The 18,091-nt window shown below is 38.7% G+C and overlaps 1 protein-coding gene across 6 annotated transcripts in view; it reads left to right on the plus strand.

The window, feature by feature from the left end:
• AUTS2 (activator of transcription and developmental regulator AUTS2) overlaps positions 1–18,091 on the plus strand; it is a 1,110,481-nt gene that overhangs the window by 262,454 nt on the left and 829,936 nt on the right. For all 6 annotated transcript variants that reach the window (XM_058569470.1, XM_058569469.1, XM_058569471.1 and 3 more), the window contains exon 2: positions 11,739–11,951. In XM_058569470.1, the coding sequence (XP_058425453.1) occupies positions 11,739–11,951 (213 nt within the window). The remainder of the gene's footprint in view (positions 1–11,738; positions 11,952–18,091) is intronic.

An 18,091-nucleotide genomic window follows, 5' to 3' on the forward strand; every position in this document is an offset into this window, starting at 1 on the left:
TCCCTATTGCCTATTAGGTAAACACAGAAAGCATAGATTATGAGTTAAAAGTATCGACAGTATTTCAAGTGCTATCAGAGAACATTTAATTCAGTTTAATTTTGTGATAAATCTCGTGTTTAATCCTCTGGTTACTCTGTAATCATGTCTCTATTGATCTTTTCTGAATGACTGCCTGCAGTTTAATAAACTTTGCCATTAACCCAGAGCTTCTAAAGGAAGAGATTGATTCCATTATCAAATCTGATAGACCCAATAAGTGCCTAAACATCACTAAATCTATCCATAGGAAGCTTTGGTATAGAGACAAGCCTGTGGCTTGTTCAAGAAACTAGGTAAAAATCTGGACATCTTTGTGTGACATAATTACCTCAGAATTAGCGTCTGATTCCCTTTTGCAAACCGACGCTGCCTTTCATCTCTTCAAATCAGTGTAGTAGCCAATGGAAAGGTCAGTCTTTTTTCCTCCCTTAAGTATGATTGTAGGGTCTGATTTATTCTCACTGCAGAAATAGCTTGAGGAATTTATTTGGTTTGTGTCTCAGGTCGGTGGGTACATCTTAAGTACTTTTCTGTGTTCTGTGTAAACCTGCAGGATAGTTCATTTTATTTTTACCCATATGATGCTAGAGGAAAGAAGGATAAAACTAGAAGTAGAAGACTTGGATGACAGGAGAGAGAAGAAGGGAGTGTGCAGAGCCATAGGCTAGAGCTGTGTGAACAAGCTCCAAGACTTGGGAATCTTTCCATGAAACCCATATATGTGTCTCAGTTAGTGAGAGAGCATTTGCAGTATGTGCTAAACAGGAATCTCTACTTTTTGCACCTGTGGGTATTTATAGCTGCTGTCGTTATCCATTAATATTTATTGAGCCACATAGGCATAGCATGTGGAATTCAGGATCTGGAGTGTTTGTATAGCTTCTTATTTTTCTAAGGTCAGAAAGGTGTCATTCTCTGCCACTTTTCACACCAAATAAAATGGTAAATAAAGATTGTCAGTTTTAGAGAAAAGCCAAAGCTTTTATTTCTGTCTAGATTGTTATTGCCAATTTGAATCCTTCAGAAAGAGTTCAGATATTTGACATGAGGCATAGCCTTTCCATAATTATGTTTCGGAGGGGAAATGGAGGTGAGTAGAAGGATTTTATAATGAGACAATACTAAACTATAATTTAAATTTTTCTTCAAATGAAAGGTTATAATCCTGATGGTTGCAAATAAGGCTATAATGACCTGATGTTAGGGAATGAAAGTAGGATTAGAGCCAAGGGACTCCAGGTATGTTGCCAAATGCCGATTGTCTGGCTTTTGGAAGTCTACTTGTTTACCAAGCCTCAGTTTCCCCATTTAGAAAATGAAAATGATGGTGCCTGCTGTATAGGGTTATTAGGAAATCAAATGAGATGATGATTTTAAAAGTTCTTAAAAACTCTCAACTCTAAGTTGCTATACAAATATTAATGGTTATGAAATAAAATAAATTAGTCCTTGTTTTATATTCAGAAATGGTCTGACCCTTCAGTAAATCATGTCTAGTACTCAAATCAAAACCAAGTGGGACAAAAGAACTTGAAGAGTGCTTATATATAAGAGAAAACAGGGATATTTAAAGATCTGGAAAATATGATCCGGAAGAAAAGCTTCTACTGAATCAGTGAACTCTAAGCTACATTTCTTGAGCATTTTGCATGTGCTAAATAAAAATAGCCTCCCAGGATAATAACATTAAAGAGGTTGAAGGACCCTAAGAGATCATCCCATGGAGGACCCTAAATTTATAGCTATTGAAATAAATTAGTGTCTGCCCTTGAGAAGGCCAATTACAGTTAGTTTGAGAAAGGGTGTAGCAATTGGTCATAAAATATGAGGAGGTGTGTGTACACACGTGCATTGCATGTTGTTTCTCTGCATCACTGCTCTGTAAATGAAGGAATGCTTACTCATGTCCAGTGGGAAGTTGACCGCAGTTTCTGGGAAGTTGGGAGAAAGTTATAGAATTATTACTTAAGTAGTAATTATTTCCTAGTTTTCTAGAAACCTATCTGAACCACTTGAAAAACTTGAACTGCAAAGGGACTGTCTCATGATCATCCATATACTTTCTGGATATGCTATATAAAACTGTGTTTATGTTCAGAGCCACATAATGCAAATTTTGCCACAGGTTGCTTTTCCTGTCACTGAATAGTCCTAAACATTAAATTACCTTTCATAAAATTTCTTCCTGTTTGCTGAGTGGACAGAATGTGCCTTCTTTGTATGTGTGTGTGTATTTCTGTGTGTGTGTGTGATTTTGTTTTCCTAAATAGGCCTCTCTAAGAAGTGGTTCCTCACTCCCAGCCACCACCTTTTCTTCTGTGACAGCACAGCCAGCCCTAACTAAAGTCACATATAAAGGTGTTCTTTACTGGCTATTGATGCAGGCTTGACTTCTTGAGAGCCAGAGCTAGAAGGACTATTAGTGATCTTCCCTTTTGCCCCTCTTGGTGAGATTCTGAAATCACATCAGGAAGTTATTTTTCCCTCTTCTGGGAAAGATTAAGGGAAAGAGTGAGGATTAGAACTGGTATACATGACAGAGAGGAATGGAGGACTCTTCCGCAGAATTCCAATCTTTATTTTACTTTCTGTTTCTCCTGTGGTTAGTTTCATTTCACTCTGTTAGAAAAGTGAAATCAATGGATGCACTGCATCTTTCCTTAAGTAAATTAAAGATTCACTTGGGGCCAGATATCCATATTATAGGTTGGATTCCTGGTGCATACATCATCTTCTCTGGTTTTCCCCTGGTAACGGTAATGCAAGCCCAGAAAAGGTCGCCATTCCCAAGTGAAAGCTGGAGTACCTACCTCTCTTCCAGGACTCCTCCAGGACAGGAAGGTAACCCTTCAGCACATACCACTTACAGTAACTACAACAGTGTCAGTAAGCTAATTGCTGAATACTTCTAGAGATATCGGTCACTTAAAATGAAGATGTGGTAGTATGTGGGTACCTGGGGAGGAGAAGAAGTTGGAACATTTTAAGGGAAGAAAGGCAGTCTGTGCCTTATTACTAATCTGGATCAAATATCTGGATATGAAGAGGTTTTCACTGGCCAATCAGGATGCTTGTCTGGAACATTTAGATGACAGTATCAACCACTCTTGATTTTTATGTGAATAGGGAGGTATTGAGACCTGGTAAATGCTAATTTGGCCTTGATAACAAGCCACAAAGACAAGGGCAAGACCTGACATTTTCCCACTCAGTCTCCTTTACTGTTTTATCTTGTCTTGGACTTAATAAAGTGATTTATGTTCTCTCTCGAGGCATCTGTTCACCCCCTTTTTAGTATATAGGGGAATAGTAATGTGGTAAGGGGATATAATTAGATAATACGTTTGAAAGTTCTTGGGTGGAAATTTGAGAAAGAAAGAGAGATGGAGTAGTTCGATTCATAGCGTGGTGGAACAACCTCTAGTGTGAGAGAAATATTCATGGCGTCCTTATTTCTCTAATTCATTTGTTCAAAAACAGCTTACTGTGTGCCTCATACTGTGTTTTCTGCTAGGAATTAAGGGATGACGAAGAAGTTATAGCCACCACCCCTCTGAAGCGAAACCCGAGGAAGGATTACGGGGAAGACCCTATTACTAATTATTTTTCTACAATATAATAAGTACATTAATTAACTCTTTTCCTATCTTTTGCTTCAAATGCCTAGTCAAAAAATGAATAATGGCTAATTAAAAGGGATATCATTAGAATTACACATCCTCTCAAATGTGTGTATGACCTTGGTGGATTAGATTTGAGTGGATGAAAAAGCAATAGAAATTTGCATGCTCTGCTTGCCTCTCTTGAGGTAGCAAACCAGGCTCCTGCCCTCTGAAAGGCCTGAGAATTGCGTGGGGCTTACTTTCTCTTCTGGCTTCCGTTATGCCTTCCTCTGTTGTGTGGTTTCTTCCCCTTTTTGGACTTGCCCTTTGTGAATGTTATTGCCCTTAAGCCCTTGCTGATGAGATTATCTGCCTCAGTCATGCTTTGCTCAGCTTTCAGAATGTTGCTGTTATGGAGGAGTTATTTTTTTTTTTTTTTAAGGTTGCCTTTTCGTCATGCTATATTTCTCAGATTATCTGGAGGGACTGTAATCCAATTTTAGGAATCCTTCAGGGCTAAGAGCCTAAACTGTTTTAAGCAATAGCATCTGGTTGCCAGGGACTCATCCACTTTGAGCGTGTTAAGGTCTAACAGCAGCCAACTCTCAATTATCTATGGGAATGGGAGACTGCTGGGATGTTTTCAATTCATGGAGTGTGCAAAAATCTCACTTAAGCTGATAGTTGTGATCTCATCCCATAACTGAATTTAGGAGTGCTTCTCAACTGCTGGTTTTGTGTTCCTTTTTTTGTGCTCCTCACCTCTAACAATGGCACCATACCTTTGACAGGTGTTTTTATACACTGAATTTGCCCGTACTTGGTCTCTCTCTCTCTCTCCCCCTTTTTTTAATCTTTTTTCCTCTCTCGATTTGGATTCCTTTATATCATATGTATCATCATGTATGAAACATATTTTAATAAGGTACCTCAATTTTTTTACATTTAGGAACAGTAAAAATTTGTTTTCTTTCTTTGCTTTTTGATTACAGTGCTCATGAGTGAGGATGTGGCCAAACAGTAACGAGGGTACTTGAAAGAAAGATAAGAAAACTTTACAAAAGGTTAGCCTCTGAATAACTGAGAATTGGCTGTTAAAAGTGAAGAAAAAAGGCACAATGTGAACTCCACCTCATCTCTGAAAATGATATGAAAACCGGCACTGCTTCTCAGTGTTACTGAGACATTAATATTGATAGCTGAGTTGTCTCCAATGGAAACCTGATGGCCACATTATGGGCTAAAGCCAGTGCTTCCCGAGTGTGGTCATCCCCTTGTTTTAGGAATCTGAAAGATGAGTTTCTTTTGATGGACACTGAATGTAGTCTAGTTATTGGTAATGATGATATGTCAGTGTGCATGATGGTGAGGGTTGCTATTTTTTTAAACAGCTCTATTGAGGTGTAATTGGCATACCAGTAAACTGCACGAATTAAAAATGTAAAATATGATAAATTTTGACATATGTATACACCCGTGAAACCATCACCACAATCAAGACAATGAATATGTTCATCACCCTGAAAGTTTCCTTATATCCCTCTATAATCTCTTCTTCCTGTTCCTCCCGGAGAACTATTAATCTGCTTTCTGTCACGCTTATTTTACATTTTCTAGAATTTTATATATGTGAAATCATACAGAATATATTCTTTTGTGTCTGATTTCTTTTACTCAGCATAATTATTTTGAGATTTATTCATGTTGCAGCCTGAAGCAATAGATGATTCCTTTTTATTGCTGAGTAATATTCCATTGAGTGGTTATATCACAGTTTATCTATTCATCTGTTGACGTACATTTGAGTTGTTTCCAGTTTTAGGCTATAACAAATAAAGCTGATATGAACATTCATGTGCAAACCTTTATGTGGTCATGTGCTTTTATTTTTAGGGGAAAATGCCTAGGAGTAGAATGGTTGTATCATATGGTAGGTGTACTTAGAATAGAGAAAAAGAAACAGCCAGACTGTTTTCCAAAGTGATTGTACTATTTTACATTCCTGTCAGTAGTGTGTGAATGTTCCTCCACATCCTTGCTCACGCTTAGTATGGTTATTCTTTTTTCATTTTAGCTATTGTAATATATTTGCAGTGGTATCTCATTGTGGTTTTAATTTATATTTCCCTAAAGACTACTGATGTTAAAACATCTTTTCATGTGTTTATTTGCACCCATATATCTTCTGTAGTTAAGTGTCCATTCACTTCTTTTGCCCATTTAGAAAATTGGGTTGTTTGCTTTCTTTTTATGTAGTTTTGAGAATTTTTTAAAATAATATTCTAGATACAAAACTTTTATTAGATTTACACTTTGCAAATATTTCTTCTGATCTGTGGCTTATCTCTTCATTTTCTTAACAGTGCCTTTTAAAGAGTAGAAGTTCTCCTTTTTTGTTAAAGTGTAACTTATCAATTTGTTGTCTTATGGATTGTGCTATTTGTGTCATATCTAAGAAATCTTTGCCTAACTCAAGGTTACAAAAGTTTTCTCCTATGTTTTATTCTAGAAGTTTTATAGTTTTAGGTTTTACATTTAGGTTTATGATATATACGTATATATGTTTTTGTGGATATGTGTGAGGAAGCTTGGCCATGAGCTAACATCCGTTGCCAGTCTTCCTCTTTTTGCTGAGGCAGATTGGCCCTGAGCTAACATCTGTGCCCATCTTTCTCTATTTTGTATGTGGGACACCGCCACAGCATGGCTTGATGAGTGGTGCATTGGTCCACACCTGGGATCTGAACCTGCGAACCCAGGGCAGCTGAAGCAGAGCACGTGAACTTAACCACTGTGCCAACAGGCTGGCCCCATACGTTTATGATATATTTTGAGTTAATTTTTCTAATTAGATTGAGATATTGATAAAAATTAACTTTTTTACATATGGATATTTGTTTGCTCCATCAATATTTGTTAAAAAGATTATTATTTCTTCACAGAATTTCTTTTGCACTTTCGCTAAAGAGTTGTCCATATGTATGTGGGCCTATTTCGGGACTCTATTCTGTTGCATTGGTCTATTTTTCTATCTTTATACCAACATAAGGCTGCAGTTTTAATGTAATGTGAAAGATAGAAGTAGGGAGCACCTTAGTTGGTCCTCCCTAACCCACTTTAGTCTAATAACTCATTGATTTGCTTGTTAACCCCCATTATGCAGCCTGAGTTCAGGGATCCTTTCTTGGATATTTCTAACAGATGGCAGAGTGTCTGGCACATAGTAGGTATTTTGATTTTTGTTTTTAAGATATGTGAGCATTAGGGATTATTTTTTGAATGCCACATTGGTTATTTTGTTTGTAAATTCCTACAGAGTCTCCTCTACTTACTAAAAAGTTGAGGCCCTTAAAGTCTGTTCATAAGTCCATTTGTTCAGAAGTCTCAAGTGGGAGACGAGTATGAACACATCCATGTAGAGTTAAGTCTTTAAAAAGCTATGTTTTTTTTCCCCCTAATTTTTCACTTCTTCTTATCACCCGAACCTCCTTCACTTCTTTTGCATTTAAGAGAAGTGATGGAATCAACGTTTGTAAAACCATTCAAAAAGAAGCACAAATGCAATACAATAAACCAGCAAAGGACTTGATAAACTAAAATGACAGTACGCAGCCATTAATGTCTTTTGATGGTGACAAGCAAAGCACTTGTTGTTTTTCTCCTGGCTTCTTGATTATTTTCTTTACAAGTCCCAAAGAACAAATAACTAACAAAAGAGGTTCTGTTTAAGTTGCACCCCACTTTCACACATATACGTACACATGGGCACATGCAGACACACAGACCACAGATGCTTTGTAAGTGATGGGCTGCCCTCAGATTAGTCTGGTTGGAAATATCAGGTGGAGAAACTCTTTCTAAAACCTATTTCATGCATGGCAGGCAAATCATGCCTTTGTTTTCTGTTGTCTCTGACTTCATCTGTAATCAGCAAATGGAGCCCTTCAGTCTACAGTTTTTCATCGGCAATTTGTCGCTCTTCCCTAGTTTGCACAACACTGAACCATCTCATTTTGAAATTCTGGAGTGGCCGAGGAAGCCTTTGGTGGAAGATTGTAATTTGGGAGAAGGGATAGTCAAGAGCAAGATCACCTATTTTGAAGAAAGCTGGGTGTTGAAGGAAATTGCTTTGGTTAGTCAGTCTCTGAGCTCTCAGCATATGTGCTGCTGTGACCCTGCCCTCCATCACCAGTGACCTAAAAATTACATAATTTCAACTGTTTACAAAACCTATCCCCATTGTGCATGGCTTGTGCACTTACCCCCTCTATTGCCAGCAGATACGTCTAAATCTTTTTACCGCACAGCCAGCCTTCTGTTGTTGGCTGGCTGGCTTTCTGGCTACTTCTGTGATTGTCAAATGAATGCCGTAATGCATTTTTTCCAGATCTCTTCCTTGTTCTTCTTCCCTCCTCCCTTCTTCCCTCCCAATGCTTCTTTGCTAAATGCTTCCCTTGCCACGTATGGAGCCTAGTCATCTTATTTTCAAAAACACTGCAGATAATTTTGATGGACATTACTTTTCTTTGGGAATCACTAGTCTAGATCGTGGTAGACGAATGAATCAACAGGCCTTTGAAATTTGTCATTCATTGATTCCAAAAAATTATTTTATAAACCAGACAGTTTTCCTCCCCATATTATAGCAGTGCTTTATAGACTGCCCAAGTGTCTTTAAGGAAATTCTTAAGTTACTTGCTAATAGTTTGCTGGTGCTGGGTTAGTGACTGGATATATGCACAGATACATATGTATATGATTGCTTGAACAGCTTTTTAGAATGTTATAAGGTGAGTAGTTTATAATCAACCGATTTGTCTTTAATTCTCATTGCTTATAGGGGACAGTTTTTGTCACTCTTCTCCCCAAGACAGTCAATGAGAACTTAAGTGATTATTTTACTTAATACGTAGTAAGCAGTCAGTAAATGTTCATAGAGGGAATGAACAAACAGCAGCCTGGTTTATTCAGGAATTGTACCAAAGGGTCTATACAGTAATTTATAAATAAAAGTACATCTTTGAAAGAATAAAGATAATCTCTAGTCTTTGAAAATGTAAACCACTTACATAATACAAACGTTTTAAAGACTCTTCATTTCTTCTTACCTCTTAAGCCACCACCTTTGCACACACTTTGATCCTCTCTCTCTCTTCTCCTCTTCCCCCCACACACCCTCCAGAGTTGAAAAATCTCAATATTAATCGGTGCTAAGATGATTGCACTGCTGCTGCCAAGACTTCGGCAGGTCTCTTACAAGCTAATGTCACGGCATGGGGTCCATTTGCTCTGTGTAGCTATTCTGTGGTGCAGTGAGAATGCCTTGATTAATATGCTACATGAAAATAAAATGGATTTGGAAAAAATTATACCATATTCTCATAAATATTAATTCACATTTGTATGGAATTGCACATAATTTTCAATATACTCTGGAGCACCTTCAGTGTGAAAGAAGATTTGGTCTCCAAAGAGAATGGTGTAATTTTTTTAAAAGCACCGCTGATACATTATTAAATATCAGTTGTTTATTAATCTGATACTCTACATGCCTATGATGCAGGGTAGTAGGTGAGTTGTGTGACAAAGAAAGGAGTTTTTTTTTTACCCTGTGGGGAGTTTATATATTACCCTTTGAAGTGGTACAATTTAATCATAGTATATAGAAGCAGTGCACAATAGAACTCACTTGGCTGCCTTTGCTGGCGTGGCCATTATTCTGGAGTGTCTTTTCCTGACACCTGACCATCTTGCTTACATGTGAGGCTAAACACAGAATAGTGTGAGCTAAGCAGATGTCTGACATAGCTGACTGTGGTTGTGGCACTGGACAAAAGAATAAATATAGCAGACATTTATTGTCTGTGTGTTAGGCATAGTGCACAGGGTTCTGAGACTGTGGAATCAATGGCCATGTGCACTTGCTTCCGTCTCAGCTTGTCCCCTGAATACTTCTCACTACATCATTGTCTCAGGAGAGCCGCATCTCCAATGGCAGAGAAGGACTCATCTGCAGTGATGGCAGCTGAGAGTTAGACCAGAAGCCACTCATATGCCTTATAAGATTGTTATCTTTGATATCTTCTGGCTCTAAGGATAAGGCCTTCTCCTTTTTCTGGGGCTTCTTGCTCATTGCTGTGATCCTACTTGTGTACCAGCAGTACCTTCTAGGTTCCTTGGTTTCCTGCTTCTGTCATTGTTTCTAGCTTGCTTCATTCACTCTGTGTTAGAGGCAGCTTGGGATATTATTAAGTCACTATTGTGGTTTATAAGTTTGGATACTTTAACTAGTTGTCTATTTATTTATCTAGCAAGCATGTATTGACCACCTATTATTTGCCTGACTCTGTATGTGAAGCTTTGGTGTTACTGAGATGAATGATACTTAGTACCTGTCTTCATTCTTTCAAAAGGTCATGCTACCAGCTGCCTCAGGGCCTTTGCACAAGCTCTTCTGTCTGCTCAGAGTTTCAGTCTAGGTCAAATGGCAGTCATCTCCTCAGCCACAACCCCCTCCTCTGGCTAGACCATTTCCCCCAGTTTTAGCACCCTTTACCTTTCCTTTAGAGCAGTTATTTCAGTTTGCAATCATGTATTTGTGTGATTTGATTGGTAATTGTCCCTTAAATTCTAAGTTCCAGGAGGTGGGGATTTTTTTCCCCACACGATTGTTTTCCTGGCTTTTACAGGACAGTGCTGAATTTGTATTTGGCTTATACTAGGTGCAAAAAAAATATTTGTTGAAGGAGTGAGGGCCTGAGAACAGTGCTTTGCATTACAGAAAGGTCTTCCTGAGTGGGCAGCACTGCTAAGAGTCCTTAACTAGAATAGGGAGGGGTGTGGAAAAGAGGGCTTTTGAGGCAAAGGCAAAGTAGATTTCAAGGTCCACGCTAAACTAATAGCCCGTAGCTGATTTGGGGAAAGACATCGGGGAGCACCGTATATGTCAAGTGGGAGTGCTGGGATATTGGCAGTGAAGGAGAGGAAAGAGAGAGTGGGGTTTTGAGAAGGAGAAATGGATCAAGGGAAATTTTCGTTTTGGTTTTATTTTATTTTTACACGTGCATTTACACAGAAACTGAGAAATTTGGTGAAGGTGAGGCTCCTTGAAGGAGCATTTTCAGCATGAAGAGGATCATATCCACTCATTTACAAATTATTGAGTGTCAGATCATTTTAATTTTAGTGCTTAATGTGTACAGTATTTCTCAGGGTTTAGAGGATGTTCACACATATTGTATCAGGTCATATCTGAGTCCATTTTGCATGTGGGCTAGGGTTGCAGTGACTTACTCCAAGTCTCGTAATGAATACTGTCAGTGTTGGGGCTCGAACCCAGGTCTTCTTGGATCTCAGTATGTCCTGAGCTGCCTGCAGACACAGAACTCACTCAGTCTGTGGACTGAAATGCTTGCCTGTAGTTTCTACAGATGCTGCTCCCCATACCAGAACATCCGCTACCCTTCTCCCCACCCCCAACCACACGCAGGAATAAATGAAAAGTTGCTGTTGATCTTGGTGATAATATTGTTACATTTTTCAAAAAAGATGGGAATTAAGGATGCTCAGAGGAACTTGTGGTAAAAATAAAATGCATTAAGGAAACATTTTAATCATGTGAATCGACAGTTGTTTTGTTGTTGGCTCACATCCACCTGGCCTTGGATGTTCAGCCTTGTGCTGCTTTTTTTTTTGAATTGTGCATGCACTTAGTACTCCTTTTCTGAGACATAATTGATGTACTGTTTTGGAAAGTGAGTGTATTGCGCCTCCTCAGGGAATACTGTGTGCTGGACCCAGCTCAGAATCAAATGGAAAGCCCCGATCCCAGGCAGCAGAGAAATCACTTTTAATGGACAGATGCTTTGTGTTTTGTTGAGTTCTCTACCCAACAAGAATAGAAAGGATATATTTGTGGTGGCATTAGGAATTCAGAAAAATTGAGAGCCCTGTTTCTTAGTTTTAGATAATCTTATATCCCACTTTCTGCCTTCCCCCCCACCCTTCTAGTAACCCCATTTAGCGTATATTTTGGGTGTGACCCTAGATACCTATGTAACCACCACTTCCCTTTCTTTCTCTTCTTTTCTACAGAAAGATGTAGCACTTAAGCCTCAGGAACGTGTGGAGAAATGCCAGACCCCTCTGACCAAGAAGAAACGAGAAGCACTTACCAATGGTTTGTCCTTTCACTCCAAGAAGAGCAGACTCAGCCACCCACACCACTACAGCTCAGACCGAGAAAATGACCGCAACCTTTGCCAGCACCTTGGGAAGAGGAAGAAGATGCCGAAGGGACTCCGACAGGTGAGAGAGCTTACCTGTGTTCTCTTCTGTGGCTGCAGAATCCCTTCCTCGGGTGCCTGCTCCTCTGTGGCTCTTTCTAACCCGGTGGAGAAGAGATCGTTGGCAGGATGCTGGAGGGCTGTCCTGCAGAGCTGTATGCTTGCTTCTCACAGAGAATACCAAACCGAGCTCAGTGTTTTCATTATTTTTTGAAACTTCAGCATGGTACCCTTTTAATCAGATGCGCTCTGTGTAACAAAGCTCGATGCTTGTGCTACTGGCGTGTAGGGCAGACTGACTGAAGTCTTGATGATAGTCAAGGTAGACTGGCTTACAGGAGAGAGATCCTCATAATTAGGACAAACAGAACAGGCAGATTTGATCACATACACTGTGTGTCTTAAGCTTCTGAGGTGCTAAAAATGGTGGTCTGCATGCAGGCAGTGCCTTGCATAAAATTTATGTTTTTCTGGGAAGCTCAAATATTGTGGCATGTGGAGAGCAATGGTGAAGAAATGAATTTGCCTTTCAGTTCTTTGGTTGTTCTCGGTAGCCCATAATTCAAGACTTGTCTTTGTGATCTGCTGATTGTATGAAAATCTGGTAGTGGGGCTTAGTGGTCTGTTAATTAGGTTTCAATGACCCACAAGAAAATATAGCTCTTGGCATTTGGGGAGCCTTTCTGCCTCTGGAAATCCCCGCGTGAGGTATATTAATAATGAGAAACGAAGCTGTTTATAGCAATTTTTCTGCACAAATCCAGAGGCTTTAGTGCCTGCTGAGTTACTTGTGTCCTGGGTGTGTTTTGTTTGTTTTTGGTGGGACCACTGGGTGGTATTGACTATCACTTGAAGGAAGCAGAGGAAGGGAGTGTGGTTCACAGAGCAGGTGCTGCTAATTAGAAGCTGAACAGGTAATTTCTAGTTTGCAGATGTTTCTCTGCAGAGGGGGAAGATCTGGGATCATACAAAACAGTGGTTCCAAAACCTCACAGATCATTAGAATCATATCCTGAGCCTGATTAAATACAAATTCCTGGCCCTTCCCTACAACCTAATGAACAAGAATCTCTAGGGGGCAAGGCACAGAAATTTGTAGTCTTAGAAATTTCCTATTTGATAATGGTCAGGCCAGTTTTGGAATCATTCTTATAAAGCATCAAAAGTATTTTTGGTGATGATTTTTAGTTAAAAGATTGAAAGGACCAAAAGCCTCAGTAAGATCTAGGGGGCAGTTTGGTATCAGAGTCCAACCTGATGGGTAATGAAGGATATACTGCTGAGAAAACATCTAGAGTGATGAATTTCAACAGGAACTCAGAAGGATCTCAGGGAATTGTCCCCAAATCTGACACACAGGGCAGTTTTTCTGAAGGTACATATGTGTCCTGAAATGAAATGCCTGATTAGAGTTATAATAGTAATTATTAACATTTATGTAATACATACCACATTACAGCATTCAGTGAGAGAGTTTGTGTAGTAGATTTGTAATTCTCACAACAACCTGGCTAGTAAGTAATATTATGGTTACTTTATAGATGGAGAAACTGGGACTCAAAGAAATAAAGTGACTTGTCACAGACCACTTAGCGGTGAGGACAGAGCCAGGGTTTAGACCCAGATTTCTCTGGCTTGCTCTTTTTTCCCTATGTGTTCTGCTTCCCTTGTTTGAGATAAGGATTGGGCATGAAGAGAAAGGGAACTCCAGGTCATAGGATGCAGGGGGTCTACAAGTATTTTTTGAAACTGTGTAAGTAGTGTGGTCAGAAGGAATGATTTTGGTCATAGAAATAGCCTATTAAGGCACAAGAAGAAACAGAATAAACTACTATACTAAGTTCAGAGAGCAGAGAAAGAGCTGGAAAGTTTGTAAGCAACCACATTTGGATGGAGATCTTTAAAAAAAATTTTTTTTTGACAGTAGGGTGAGGGAGGAAGGGCTGATATTCCTGTGGTGTTTGTGGCTCCCAGCTCATGCCTCTCTGTGTGAGAGATGTGAGAAAAGTAATTACTCCCAGTGGAGAAAGGTTGCAATGTAACTACCACCTCTGCTTCAGGCCCTCCCTCCCAACAGGGTAGGAGGAAGGCTTCTTACCCTTTCAGGCAAGAAACTAATTTAATTCTGAGCCTATACTAAGCAATGGTTCCTCATCCTTGACTCTCTGACTCCCACACTTGATCTGACTTTTCTATTCTCTGTCCTCAGATTTCTTCTTTCTACTTTGCCCTTTGGTGAAAGAGTTGATGATCATAAAAGAATGCTGGGACTTGTATGTCTCGAATTTGAGTGGCTTTTGGTCCTAATTAATGGTCAACCTTCTGTTACTAATGGTATTTGAAATCAAAGCTATCCTTGTTTTAGGTAAAATATTTGAAAAGCGGTTATTTTGACTCACTTTTTATGAATCACGGAGGAGGAAAGAGTGAATCGTATCTTTGGCCTATGTAAGGGTTTTAAAAACAAATGGTGTTTTCTTATCTTCAATGCTGATGCCAAAATATACTAACCAGATCAAGTGTTATTTTTTCTAGTAGGAAGGGAAGCAGAAGTTGATAATTGAGATAAAGCTTTAATACTTTTCATTTGTAATATTCCTAGAATCACATGTGCTATTATGAAACCCTGAACAAATAACTGTCTGTTGCTGCCCATCTGTAAAATGAGAGGTTTGGACTAGAAGACGTCTTAGGCTCCTCCCTCTGAGTTCCATGCTTCTTTAAATTTATGAATAACAGAGATATATAATATTGTTGAGGTCTGTAAAGGAAGACCCTAGTAGGTCTGAAGGTGATTTAGTTTTGGAGTCTGTAACTGAGTGGCTCTCTGAAGACATTGAAAGGAGAGGAGTGAGATGCATTCCTAGTGGGAGGGAGCGGCATGGCTAGTCATGTGTCAGCCCAGACAAGTGCTATCTGTTGTGTGATTAGGGGTAAAAGGTGACCCACGAGTGTTTAATGGCCACAGTAGATGTTCAAAAACTTTTGTTAAGAATATTGGAGATTGCTTTCCTATCATGCTAGATGCCTGTACACATCACAATTACTTTTTTTCTTGCCTTTGCCTCTTCCCAGATAAAGTAACTGAATCTGACCGTCTTAGCTAGGAGGGAACCTTGAGATGAGAGCAGGCCTGGAGGAGAATTTCTAAATTAATAGATTGTTGTTTAGTGCCTCTTACTGAGGGAGTTATAATCGGAAGAACTACAGATGAAAGAGGCCAGTAGGAGGGAGAATTTAGTCTTTATTTTTGACTTGGTGAGAGTGGATTAGGTTTGCATCTTATTAGGAAATGGTACTTCCTGAGCAGGCAACTTAATGCAGAGCTTTCCTGTAATTATGGGAAGATGTTACTCTTTAGTGGAGAGGAAATAATAGGATTTTTTTCCCTGAGAATCTGTTGAAGGCAACTAATCTTTTTACCGTAAGAGTGCAATTATATACTTTTTAAGAGAGATGTATTAGTTCTAAAACCAAATCGCTTTTTCCTTCTCTTGCCTGATTATAAAACCTCAGTTCTTGTGATGTTTTGCATACTGTTTAAAAAAAAGCTTTTTAACTGGCACTTAACTACCCCAATGGAACTTATTTGTTGGATTATATTTTTAAGTATAAATATATACTGACTTAGAAGATGCTGAGCTAGCAACTGTCTTGTAAAATGGTTGCACTTTTTTATGTGGCAGATTTGAACACTCCTTAATTTCCTAAGGGTTTAAAAAGAATGAATGAACAGTTGTAAATAACTTACACAAAAGACTGCATGTCTTTCTGACCCCCCACAGGCTTATATTTGTCCTACACCGAACTATTTGCCCATGATGTAAGCACTCAGACACTATATAAAAAAGTTTTAGCTCCTACTCATAAGGGTTTGGTGGGGTTTTTCTTTCCTACTTAGACTTGGGAATGAGAAAATCAAAACAGAGTTTGCACAGGTCTTCTCCATAAGGAGCTTTATTCTTTAATTGGGAGACTAAAAAATCACAATGAAATCACTGAAGAGCACAATGGAGTCACATGTTATCAAACCGTCTATCCAAGTTATAACTTCCTCAGAAGCATTTTGGGAAAACTGAACCTTTCCTAGGGCTTTGAGTTTAGTTTACTTTCAATATGTCTAACTTCTAGATCATAGGGGATGCTTTAAAAATTTAGTGCTTTGTAGTTTAAAACACTGAGAAAGCAAAGGGGTTTAAAAATAGAAAAGCAATGAAGAAAAGTTGATGAGAGTTCAGAGAACTCTCAAATTTGGCTCTGAAAGGATATTTCTAAATCTCCATTTAGTCCATTAGTCTGTCCTTTCTCTCTCCAGTATGAACTGAACCAGAGGGAAATAGGCTTAAGTGAACTAGGGTAATTCTTATGTTATATGAACTCTTCTAACAGATACCAGGATGGATCATCAAAATAAATCCCAGAATCTCGCTCCTGACTGTATCTTAGGTGCCAAAAAACCATTCAGCTAAGGGCAGAATTTCCCAGAGAAAGAGGCAACCTATTGAAATTGCTTCTAGCCATAGAATACCTTTTTAGAGAGGAAAATAAAGGAATTTGGGAATATTTCAGGAGCCCAGCAGGTAGACTCTTACCTTGCTGGTGAGAATGGCTTATGTGGGAATGCCTTATGTGGTTAAAAAATCTTTATACAAGTTGATCTGAGTAGGTTTTGATTGTAAGGAATGGAAATGTTCTCCTCTCTCTGAAAATCTAGTATGGTGGAATTAAACTTGGTGGAGGATTTATAGCAATTTTGGTAGATACCAAAATTGTAAATTGTGGATACCAAAAATGTATACTGGTTTCTAGAAAGAAGAGGCATTGATCCCAGTGCCAAGCCTTTAAAATTAGAGCTATTGCTGAGCTGTGCATGATGGTTGCATCTGCTTTGTGTATTGGCGTTGCATGTTGGCCTTACTTGGAGTAAGTGGTTATGTTGGTAGAGAAGAGCCCAGGTGACTAGGCCACCAACTGTGTTTCCACCCATCCTGATGGAGCAGTCTCTTCCGGCCCATGCTCTTTCCCTTTGAGAGTGTTTCCTACCAGAGGCGTATCTTTTATTTTAGTGGAACTGACTCAGATTGTCTGAGGACTTCTCTGTGACATTTGTTACTAGTAGAAATTAACTTGCAAAGGAGAATTTATGATGGAAAAGTTTGATTAAACAGATCCAGTTCAAGTCACATTTCTGAAGACCTGCTAATTAGTTTTGGATGGAAATCCAGGCTGAAATCACACAGGTATTTATCCAGCTTGACTCTAGAGCCTACAGGTTTCTGGAAATCAGACCATTTGAAACACTAATATAATTAGGGATTATACTTTAGTAATGAAAAGACATATGAACGTTGCTATGTGCTCTTTCCTAAATATGTTTGCTATAATGGTTAATGACTGAAGGTACCTTGAGCTAGTATCAAGAAATGTGAGCTGCAGTTAAATCATTTTTACTTCATACTTCAGAATTTCAAGTTTTATGTGTTAATTGGGATTTCATTTGCTTTTCAGAAATTGTGTAGTCATGAAGGTTACAAACTGAGATATTAAACAAAATTTTTTGTTCTTACTCCTGATGAATTTAAGTTGCACACTACTTTTTTCCCTTTGCCGAAACTACAGAAATAAGAGTAAAAACATGTAAGGAAAGATTGTGGGGGGAAAGATTGGCTCTTAATCGCTCTTGGAATCTTGATTGACTTGAAATAAGGATAAGATTCCAGTTTTTAATATCTGGTTATTGAGGAATGCCCAGTTCAGGCTTGCTCTGTTCAGAATTAGTTGTGTATTATATTGGAGGTATTTGTTTGGTATTGGGAAATCTAGAACAAATATAATAACAAGTTATGTGAAATTTTTTTTTTTTTTTTTTAACTTGGGGCATTTGGAAGCAGTGATAGTTTATTTTTTTGAGTTCTGGAATTGTTGATTGTATGTCTCCTGACTCCTTACCTTGTTGTCTGGCATATATTCCATCAGCGCTGGACATTGGTAAGAGTGAGCACAAACAGCCCTTAACTTCAGTGAGACAGGTGTTTGGAGTGATGTGGCCACTAACTAACAAAATTTTATGCCAATTTTCATATATAGTTTTTAATTAAAATTGAGTAAAAATTGACTAAAAAGGGACATACCACATTGACTACCACAGCATAAAATAAAGCC

The sequence above is a fragment of the Diceros bicornis genome, chromosome 26, assembly GCF_020826845.1.
Source record: "Diceros bicornis minor isolate mBicDic1 chromosome 26, mDicBic1.mat.cur, whole genome shotgun sequence".
In the NCBI taxonomy this organism is placed as follows: domain Eukaryota; kingdom Metazoa; phylum Chordata; class Mammalia; order Perissodactyla; family Rhinocerotidae; genus Diceros; species Diceros bicornis.